An 11,735-nucleotide genomic window follows, 5' to 3' on the forward strand; every position below is an offset into this window, starting at 1 on the left:
TTATTTTTGATTTTATATTTTTAGTTAGGAATTTTGTTTAAATCAAAGTTAAAAGGGAAAAAGGAATGAGTTAACCCGGAATTGGGCCATTGAATTGGACCCAAAATCAGGCCCAAAAACATGTGCCTTGCCCAGTCCAAATCATTTGACCTCAGGGGCGTCCAGACGACGTCGCTTTAATATCGCTTGATCTGGGCCGTTGATCTCAGAATGATCAACGGCCAAGATCACAAATTCATACCCACGTTTAAACCCGACCCATTCCCGTCCAAACCGACCCAACCCCACTAAGACAAAACGACCCTGTTTCATATAGTTAAAGTAATCCAAACCGTTGATCTCATCAGATCCAACGGCTTGGATCCACTCACCTACCTCGTATATAAGCCCATCCCTCTTACCCCACGCCCCCAAGCCAGACCCCCCTGCCCTTAGGTCGTCTTCACCAGACCCAAACCCCTTAGAACCCTAGCGCCGCCCCCCTTTCCCCTTACCGTAAACCCGGCGGCAACAATGCCGGTGACCACCACCTTAACACCCTAGGACCACTTAACCGCCCTGAACACAGATATGCTAACCTTAGGTCTCGAATCTTCCCCCGTTGTCTCGAATCTTCATTTGAAGATTCGAGCCGGGCCTCGACCTATGCCAAACCACCCCAAATCCATGCCAGGCACTCCCCTGACCTCCCTCATGACCAAACCAGGCTTGGTTTGGTCCGAATCCAACCAGGAAAACCTGAATCCCAAATCTGTCTTAGGAACCCTAGAAGTCCTGAGTCCGATTTTTGTCCGTTTGAACCAGAAGATTAGGGTCTAATGGACCTTAATCGAAGCGTTCTCAGTTGAGAACACTTCGATTAAAGTCCGTTCAACCCCAAGAAAGGTCGATTCAAATCCGAGACACGGCATTCTGATTTTTCAAGCCTTTAAGGTATTTCTGTTTTCCTTTTCCTTGTCAGTTCATTTTGTTGTTTTGTTATAGTTAAATGTCTGTTCGTATGTCCAAATGTTTAGTTGATTTATTTTGAATTTTTGTGTCGATTGTTCTGTCCTTGCCCGGACCTCTCATTTGGTCGAATCTCTTTTGCTATTCGTTGATGAGTGTATGTGTTTAACAGAGTAATCGATTGAAATAAATTTCGATCAATTAATTAGTTCCTAGGGTCATTTCTTATTTTGACAGTGCAATCTGAACCCCTTGTTCAATACTGTTCGATTCCGATCATTAGCTATTAATTGTATGTGTTGTAATTCGCGTAGTCGATTCAATATATGTCGTCAATTAGTTTCAGCTTTGAATGGTAATAATTTGATTCATGTTATTTGTTTTCTGCTGAAGCTTTGTTTGAATCCAATTAAGAATTGAGTATAGCTGCTTGTTAGTTTGTTCAGTTTGAATCAGAAAACAATTAAGGTTTGGTTTATAGCTGCAGTTTAACATAGATTTCAAAGTTCAAATTGACATGGAATTTTGTCCTGCGTGGACAACATGTGCATTGAAGCCTTTAAGGGATTAAAATTAACTTGACAGCATGTGCTGTCAGGGCATATTCAGGCTGCCCATACTCTTGTTTTAGTTTAATAAAATGGAAACCACTTTGAATATTTAAAGATAGGGCTGTCAGGGGGAATCTCATGGGAGGGGGCTTTATTTTAATATGTTGAGTGGAAAAACAGTAGGAGAACATGGGAGGGGGTTCATTTTGTTAAATGTTGTTGGAACTTACAGCTTTATAAATGTTGTTAGATTTGTGAAATTCTTAGTTTGTAGCTCGATAGCAAAAATACATTAGTTAGCTTGTACTTAAATTGAAACTTAGTTTGTTTAAGTATTGTGATTTACAGTTGTTTGGTTGTATAAATGATATAATTATACAATTGGTGGAATGCACGAGCAATTAAGCGTATTCGATAACTAGATTTCATTTAGTTATATTTTGTACGTATAGGGTAGACTGCTACTAATCTTGCCAAACGCAATATAGCTTTTAACCATCTGAGTTAACTCTGTCCAAATTGGATTCCATTAGGCAGTTTATTAGGACAAGGGTCGAAACCCATTGGTAGCATCATCTAGTAGATCATTCCATTAATCTAGTTTCAAATAATGTGGTTTAAATTCAAACTTAAAGAATGTTTAGCGCAAGTTTAGCATTTTATTTTGTATGCGATTCTCTTTATTAAATCGAAAGCCCGTTCATGAGATAAGGCATGAGATAATTCCCGTAAGTAATTGATCTGATAATTAATAAGGGACCAGAGTTGGCCAAGCATGTAATTTAATTAGCATGTATTTTCTTTTCTTCCATTTTTTTAGAGACAAACATAATAGAAAAATGTAGTCGCTGTAAGTTTATCCTTTCAAAATGAGACGAGCCTCGCCAAATAACATGCATAAACTGCGGGGCCCTCATAAATGTACATATTAAAAATACTTAGAATTTGAGATGGACTGTTTAGTGAATGTCACTGCCTTCCCCAAAGATAATAACGCGTTAGACTCTTTAGGCGCGACTTAACTAAATTACATTCTTAAATTCGGGTGCGCATTTATGTGACCCAAATTCAAATCTCGACGGAGTCGGAATGTATTGACGACCACGGGTGCATTGATTGTGACGTGGTTCGAGATGCATTTTCACGACGTTGCAATTCTATAAAAAATAATAATAATAATAAAAGCGGCTTAAACTTAATAAGAGCACATAAGTAATAACATGTATTAAATCAGATATTTAGCCATTATAACAATTTAAGCGACCGTGCTAGAACCACGGGATTCGAGGGTGCCTAACACCTTCCCTCGGGTCAACAGAATTCCTTACTTAGAATTTCTGGTTCGCAGACTTCATTTGGAAAGTCGAATATTTTCCTCGATTTGGGATTCAAGATAAACCGGTGACTTGGGACACCAAAAGCCAAACCTTTCCCAAGTGGCGACTCTGAATTAAATAAATAATCTCATTTCGAATATTGTCACTTAAATTGGAAAAACTCCCTCGCGCATTTACCCTTCGGGGCAGGCGCGCAAAAAGGAAGTGTGACGTCCCCTCGCGGGGCGGAAAAAGGAGGTGTGACAATTATCAAGAAGGCCGCTACAGTAAATCAGGTTGATGCTTTAAATACACTAACACAACAAATTATTTCTTTGGCACAAAAATTTGAAACTTTTCAAACTGCGATATTCTTTAGAAAACTCAAAATTAGTGGTGTCAATCCAACTCGATATTGTTTGTATGTTTTATATATTTTTAATGAACTTATAGATTGTAGTCAAATTACCTTATTTCTTGATTTTAACATGACATAATATTATACTTTTGAGTTTTAATTAGGTAGTATAACACGATTTTCATTTAATTAAAGACCGACATCTCAAAGACTTCGCAATATATTTTTCTATAGATAATGTAAAGCATAACATGGCTACCATTTAGGAGAAAGCCTTAAGAAAATGGGGAGCCCTAATTTTACTGTAGCTTTTGCTGTAAAGATTTTCCAATTCACCTATAATCTGCTGTATTTTAACTTATCAAGAATAAATGTTGCTGAATGAGTCGATCACAACAGGTAGGCATCTAGTCCTGAACTGAAAATTAAAGAAATTCTAATGAAATTTAACCCAATTCTTCTGACATGAAATTGTTGCAGCGCAAACATAAAGAGTTATAAATCATATCATGAGCTTACACTAAGTTACCAGAAATTACTTCGACACTCATGAGAAGCAAAAAATCTTTCATATGGATAGAAACATGCAAAAACAATTTAACAAAAAAAAAAAGAAGAGAACATGCAACATTATTATAGATGTAAGTAGGCTTCTTGAGAAGCAAGTTATTTATTAAAAAAAACGCAAGGATCTAGGAACAATATCCACATTCTGTAATCGACGAATGAATTCATAGAAAGAAGGTAACTAAAATTAAAATATTAACCCGTGAGAAAATTTTCACCAAAACTTTGTAGTACTGACATTCTTCATCTTGTCATCATCGTCAAAGGAGAACTTTTTCTTGAAGCCTGAACTTGTTTTACTAATGTTTAGCAATTGATAATATTCAGGAAAATAATATCATGATAAGTCACAGCAATTCCAACATTATAAGAATATTATCGGGTAGGCGAATGAGAATATGTAAAACTGGAATCGAAAAAAGTTATGAAAACTTCCAATTTCATGAAACCCATTTAAAGGCAATGTATACGTTACTTTTGAGGGAGTAAGCAAATGAAAGTTTAATGGGCAAGTAAATACATAAAATGAAAGAAAATAGTAGTGAAACGTCTTTCAAGTAAATATGAAGAGTTTAATGGGTAGTAAATACACAAAATGGATGGAAAATAATATGGCATCTCTCGAACAAAGAAGAAAGAGAAAAAAACGGATGTCTTTCACTTTTGAAACTGTATTCTTTTCTATTCCTTTATTTCTTACGGAGTTATAATTAAAACCACAACTTTTTGGATTTAAATAATTAAATATTGTATTAAAATAAGAAAAAACTTAAAAAACCTGATAAAAGAGATAAATACATTTCCTTGATTAGGAGAGGTATATATATATATATATATATAGATTGATTATACCAGCTAAAGTTGGGACTAAGACCTCTGATTCTGAAATATATAAAAGGTGAATATGGGCTCATTCACCTATTATGTGAACCACTTATAGATGCATATATAAGATGGTTACATGTGTGTTCATTGTCAACTTGCAGTTTGGCATTTGAAATTGCTTTTCTCAACTAAGAGCAAAACTTTCAGATTATGAAATCAAGACAGTTCATCTTGATAATATTGGTTCATATCCAAGCTGGTTTAGCATTGAATATCTCGTATTAATGGCTAAATCATTGCTTATGAGAACAAAGCTTCATGTGTTGGTCTAAGATTTTCTAAATTGCATATAGCAGCACTTGTGTGCATCAGACCAACAATATATGATAAGTCCTCCCCTCACAATTGGTTTAGGATCAGAAACCAAATATTTTTACTATCTTTTGATGTGTGGTATATGATTAATTCCTCTACCACAATGCACAAAGATATGTTTCCCAAAGAAGAGTGTGGATATATGTTAGTATTTCTAACATTTGGGCGATGGAATAAACAGCTGAAAAATATGCTATATGAATCGAATTATCATTAATATGATCCTCACTTAGAAGATAATTCAAGTAAAATGTCAGAAGTATTTGCTGATCCAAAATTAAATATCATACTTCAGTTGCAAATGCTCCTATTAAAATTTAAAGTCCCTGAAGGATAAAGTTTACTGTACGCATGAAGCGTGGTAGACCAATCGGTTCCAAAGGTAACAATCCTTGAAAAATGATAAGGAGCTAATGATCAAAGTGATCATAATAAGGAGGAAATGAGCTTTAGAAGAGCCCACGACATAACATTTCATGAAACTCCAGAAGAAGTTCAGGTACCTGAAAATAAAGAAAGTGATGAGATCTCAACAAGTTATGTCGCTTGCGAACCGATACAAAATGATCGTCGACGATATATGTGATACAATATAATGCACAATACTGTGAAATATTGTGAGGATCAAACTAGTAGTCCAGACACCTGAAGATGTCATACCATTTAAATGCGAGTCATAACCTATATGACTCATTTGATCAAATCTCTATAAAGATCCCTGAATGATTTAAAATGCCTGAAGCATATTCAAAATCTCAGGAAATGTACTAAATTAGATTACAAAGATCTTTGTACGATTTAAAGCAATCTAGGCGCATGTGGTATAATCGCCTCAGTGAATATTTGCTAAAAGAGGGCTACATAAATAATGTTATTTGTCCATGTATTTTTATAAAGAAAATGGCTTCAGAATTTGTTATACTTGATGTTATGTTGATGACATAAATCTTGTTGGAACTCTAGAAGAGCTCTAAAAGGAAATTGAATATCTTAAGAAAGAATTTGAGATGAAAGATCTTGGGAAGACAAAACTTTGTCTTGGTCTGCAAATTGAACATTTAGAAGAACGGATTTTTATCCATCAATTTGTCTATACAGCAAGAGTCTTAGAACGCTTTTACACGGACAAAGCGCACCCATTGAGTACACCAATGGTTGTTCGATCACTTAAAGTAGATAAGGATTTGTTCCGACTTCCAAAAGAGGATAAGGAACTCCTTGGTCCCGAAGTACCCTATCTCAGTGCAATTGGTGCACTAATGTATCTTGATAATGCTACAAGGCCTGACATAGCATTTTCTATTAATTTACTAGCAAGATATAGTTCTTCTCCTACACGGATTAAGGATCCGTTCTTACCTCCATAAGAGAATGATAAACTCATTGGTCCAGATATACCCAAGTCTCTGCACTGTACTCTTTTTCCTTTGCTCGGGTTTTTTCCCACTCGGTTTTTCCTAGTAAGGTTTTTAATGAGGCAGCTTGCAATGTATATTATTAGTGTACTCTTTTTCCTTGACTAGGATTTTTTCCCACGAGGTTTTTCCTAGTAATGTTTTAACGAGGCACATAATAATGAGCATCCAAAGGGGAGTGTAATAAAAATATTATTGTGGATATCCATTTATTAATCCGATGTAAATAATCTTTCTGAAGAAGATTATTCATTTAGTACTCCATTGAAGTTTTCTATAAGCAGCTGATGCAGGCAAGTTGCAAGGAACTCAATGAAATGACTTGTAGCAGCTTCTTGGTTTGATGAAATTAATTTAAATCGATCTAAAATAGTGGTGGTTGATATTATCTACAAACTCAACTTTTTGAGAAGATGGTATACAAGATTGGAATGCGGAGACTCAACTATTTGAAACAAGGTTTTCATCAGGGGGAGTAAAATACGCGATGCACTCTTTTTTCCTTACTAAGATTTTTTTCCCACAGAGTTTTCCTTACAAAGTTTTTAATGAGGCACCTAGCAATGCGTATTACTAAATATGTGTACTCTTTTTCCTTCACTAGGATTTTTTTCCACGAGGTTTTTCCTAGCAAGGTTTTAATGAGGCACATTATCTTTTAATATCCAAGGGGGGTGTTATAAATATATATATTATATTATGGATGTTTCTTTAGTACTCTGTTGTAAATAAGCTTCCTGAAGAAGCTTATCCATATGGGACTCTGCCGTAAATATGGTTATCTATTTAATACTCTATTAGAAATAAGTTTCCTGAAGAAGCTTATCATTTCGGTACTCCGTTATGGATAAATATTACCCCCGACAGAAAATTATCTATATTTGGTACAGTGGCAGCTTACAAGCAACTTACAAGAAGCTTACACAACAGCTTACAAGCAACTTACACAGCAGTTTGCAGTAGCAGTTTCCACAGCAGCTTGTAATAGCAGCTTACACAACAGCTTTCGTTCTTTTATAAATAGAGAAGATTTCAGTTCATTACATGAATTTGAAGTTGAATAATAAATCTCTCTTTCTCTTAGTACTTGTCTTCGGTTTCTTTACTTTAAAATCTTTATTTTATAACAATTTGCAATTTTTTTTTAAAAAAAAATCATTTTATAACAGTGAGTAAATGGTTATGCTAGAGTGAAAAGTAAAAGGTAAATGGTTATGCTAGGATCTTTACCACTTGTTTTTTTTTCTCTTATGTCTCTGTCCATCCCACAGAAACAAAGATCGCCGGTTTACAACCAACAAAACTCCCGCGTTTTACAAGGCAGCAAACCCTTTTGTAGTTTCATCAAAACCATTGTCCCCAAGAAATGGCAAAACCGAATCTTTCAGACTCAGAAACAGAAGAGAGAAACTCAGGCTCAAGCTCGGACTCAGGTGGCTTTCCGGTGGAAATGGAACCCCAAAGCACCGGGAAAATCACAGAGTATGAGCAACAAAGAATGAAGAGAATTCAAGAAAACAAAGCAAGAATGGAGGCTATGGGTCTCCATAATATGGCAACTTCTTTGATGGGTTCTTCCCAAAAACCCCAGAAAAAAGGCAAGGACAAAAAGGGGAAAAAGAAAGTGGTTGATGAAGATGAAGATTATGAGCCAGCTCAAAGTGAGGACCTTTCAAGTGCTTCGGGCGAAGAAGATGAACAAAATGATGTGGATTATGATGTTTCAAAGTCCCAATTGAAAAAGGTACAACCTTTTTACTTTTTCTGTTGATTAACTAAAATAAGACTAAGGTAATTTGTTTTTGCGTCTGAAAGATTTTAGCTTTTTTGGGAAAGATTGTAAATTTTTGTGAAAGGTACAAATTTTCAGGTGCAAAAGCACAGTATGGAGCAAGAAATTTGTTATGCTCTATCTTTTACTTTGCTTTTACTTCTTTATGTTATTTTGTGTGCATTGATTGTATTTTGTAGTTTTGTTTTTATGCTTATGATTAGTATAAAAAATGAGTTACACCATTTTCATATGAAAAGTAATGGAAAGCAACAATGTCATACCTTTCCTTTTATACTGTCTAGTAGAAACTCTTAACTAAGAAATCTAAACCCCTTAGAAGAATTATGTTTGTGGTTTTTGTTAAATGGGTGGATTCTACACTGATGATGTCAAAAAGCAACTACTATCAAAGGAGTCTATTATGTGCATCCTGAGCTCTGAAACTTTTCATGAAGACAGGATGCATTCCTTATGTTATCGTGTGTTGAGCATCTGAAAACTGATGTTCCTGAATATTGTTAGCTGGGAAAAACAACACATGAATGACGTGCATACTACAACTACTTTGAATTAAGGCATCTAAGTACATCTGAATTCTTAGCCGTGGAGCTGTCCGTGAGGGAAGGCGGCCATCATAATGCGCTTGTCCTGCATTTAACCCTTTTTATTTGCTTCCGCAGTTGGATAGACGAAATACTCCAGTTTGGTATCCTTTTAATTTTCATTGAATCTCTTATTGCAGTCAAAGAAAAAAACTCAAACTCCTAAGAAGAGAGTTTCTAATACAACGTTACCAACTGACAAGGATTTTGTCGATGATGATGCCGCCTTAATGCAGGTGAAATATATTATTATTCAGTCTTATTGACACGCATATGCATATATAAAAACCGAAAGATACATGCGCATTACTCTTATGTGGGAGGCTGAGTAAAACTTATGTATGTGCAGGCTATTGCCTTGTCACTACAAGATTCTGCAGGTTTTCTGAATCTTGCAAATAAAGTGCCTACACAAGTCACCAATGCAGATTCTGCTCATAAGGCCAGTAACGAAAAAACTCTTTCCAAAAAGGCCAGTAACGAAAAAGTAGGTTCCTGCAATCAGGGAGATACTACTGGGAAAAGGAAGAGAAAACAACAGGTACGTTTTATTATTTACTTTACTAAATCAGTGAAAATTCTGAAACTTTCTCATACTCCTTCCTTATGCTTGGGTACTTTACAATTGTTTTTACCAGACAAGAAATCGAGTGCAGATGACTGAGGATGACTTGATTATGCATTTCTTTCAGTTTGATGGTAATGCTGAGTCTGCATTGTATGGTTTCATCCAGTTTTTGGTCTACAATACTGAAACTTTTTTATGTGATGTCGCATGTACTTATGGCATGTCGTAGCATCAAATTTCTTTGGTTTCTATTCTAGATTGATTGTATATGCTCCACCAATTAGTTGGTATCTTTCTCACAGAAGCTGGAAAAGGGAGTATAAGTCTCAGAGATTTACGGAGAGTGGCAGCTTCCCATGATTTTACATGGTCAGATGAGGAGATGGCAAAGATGATACATTGCTTTGATTCTAACGGAGATGGAAAGGTACTTGTTTCCTTTAAATTTTGAACTTTTTTGGTTTCTAAAACTACAAAAGCATTTCGTATTCAGTGAAGGCCTAAGTTTTGGATAAGATTCAAAGAGGAAGAGATCAGGGAGGACTGGTTCTACTAATATCAAATTTTTGTTGCTTTCATGCTTGGGTTGAATGTAGACAAGTCAAAGCAATTAATCATAAACTAGCCATTAAGGCACACTACCCTCTATCCTCCCCAGACCCTGCTAGTAGGATTTTTCTGGGTCATTGTTGTTGTTGTTGTAGCCATTGAGGCACATTAAGTTGTTTGGGCTTTATAGATTATTAGTTACTTAGATTTAATTAGTTATATGGAGGTAGGTTATCACCCATCTGCAACTGAAAAGAAAAAAAAAAGTGGCTAATCCTGTTTGTTGTTTTCTTTTGCTAGGTTCTTGAAAAAATCTTTTTCCATGACCTTCAATGGGAGAAAAACTAACTAAAAACCTGTACAGTTGTTTTTTCTGGTTCTTTGTTGTATCTATAGTATTATTTCGTAAATGATGTGTGCTAAGATAACAAAAACGATGACAATAATGATTTGGTCCACGTCTATCTGTCCTATAATGTATGTTTTAAAGCTGTATGCTTTAAATTTGTCAATTATTCTTGTTTTTTCTAATTCCTTTCTACCCTGTTGTAACGGTGTATTGCAGTTGAGCCTGGATGATTTTCGCAAGATTGTGGTCAGATGCGATATGATAAAAGGTTCCGAAGATGCTGCTTGATGATGTATTCAAAGAGTACTTAAATCTTTTAAAGAAATGGAGGACTGTGTGTCTATTGGACATAACTGGCTGACTTCATGTCACTACCTTAGTGAGAGGGGAAATGTTATAGCTAAAAAGTTAGACAACTTGGAAAAAAAATAAAAAAGTTCTCGGAATCTCGCACAAGATGAACTGACAATTGCAACGGGATTCAAATGATGGATTCAGAAGAGAAGTCATATAGTGATTTTTGCTTAGAATGGAAAGGAAAGAAGGGTTATTTTAACCTAAGATATTAGTACAATCAATAGTATCCTCTCCTTTTGCTTTCATTCTGAATTCTTCCAGCCAACATGTTGTAAATTCTTCAAAAAGACGGCCATTGAATGTTGGAACGCAATGACCCCATATTAACTCTCTGGTCATAGGAGGTCTTATCCTCCGTTAACTTTAACCAGTTATTTTGCTTTGTTTTCCTTCTTAAGAGGAGCTTTGCTCATTCTTGTATATGCATTACTGTGTTAACGTATCAAAGCCCTTCAAATTTGATGGAATTGTTAGTTTATCGCATCTTACTAGAATGAAGTGTGTTAGTCTGCCAGCCAAGTTTATGATCCTATAGCTCAAGTTATCAGAAACAATCCAGCTTGGAGTTAGTTTTGGTAATGGTAGTCCCTATTTGAAGATCATATAATTATCACTACTGGCTTAGGTACTGTATATTTCTCCAAGAAAATAACCAGATATTTGATTATTTGTTCGTCGCTACTGCTAGATACTTAAATGAGTTTTGCAGCGAAATAAAACTGATCAATATCGAATCACCTACGTATGTATTCAAGAGTAATGTCATAACCCAAGATACCAAACTATTATACTAGATTTTTGTTATTCATTGTTCCGCCAGGTTGCACCTTCTTTCTCTCAATCAATTACTGAACTATACCTCAGTCTCAAACTTTGAGTCAGCTGTCTGAATCCTCTATCCGTTCTGCTTAACTCAAAACAATCTTTCTCCAGTATTGTTTACCTCTAATGATAATTCTAAAGTTCACAAGCTTTGAGCTAAAGTTGGTTGAATACCTAGTCTTGCTGGGGACTGAAAAGTTCGAGAATACCAATCAGTCCTACCAGAATGAACTACTAATTATCCTTACATAGCAGCACCATACCAGAAATCTTATTTTGTGCAACTTTCAGTTTTCCAAATAGCTAGCCATCCTATACAGTTTTCAAGTTTGCCTGCTGGTGGAGCTCGAATGAGATTC

The 11,735-nt window shown here is 35.5% G+C and overlaps 1 protein-coding gene across 3 annotated transcripts; it reads left to right on the forward strand.

Moving 5' to 3' along the window:
* The first annotated feature begins 7,583 nt into the window (after nt 1-7,583).
* On the forward strand, nt 7,584-11,037 carry LOC107818436 (uncharacterized). Of its 3 annotated transcripts, none has more exons than XR_001655407.2 (6): nt 7,584-8,099; nt 8,872-8,967; nt 9,081-9,272; nt 9,370-9,430; nt 9,529-9,726; nt 10,414-11,037. XR_001655407.2 is itself a non-coding variant. In XM_016644452.2 (6 exons), exons 1-6 carry the CDS (start codon nt 7,722-7,724, stop codon nt 10,483-10,485), a joined length of 921 nt encoding a protein of 306 aa, XP_016499938.1. In that variant the 5' UTR covers nt 7,586-7,721; the 3' UTR covers nt 10,486-11,037. The 3 variants fall into 3 exon arrangements, 2 of the variants coding, with proteins under 2 accessions (XP_016499938.1, XP_016499936.1); XM_016644452.2 differs by having other exon boundaries at nt 7,586-8,099; nt 9,605-9,726; XM_016644450.2 differs by having other exon boundaries at nt 7,589-8,099; nt 9,602-9,726.
* The last annotated feature ends 698 nt before the right edge of the window (nt 11,038-11,735 follow it).

This window comes from Nicotiana tabacum, chromosome 7 (assembly GCF_000715075.1).
Source record: "Nicotiana tabacum cultivar K326 chromosome 7, ASM71507v2, whole genome shotgun sequence".
NCBI lineage: Eukaryota > Viridiplantae > Streptophyta > Magnoliopsida > Solanales > Solanaceae > Nicotiana > Nicotiana tabacum.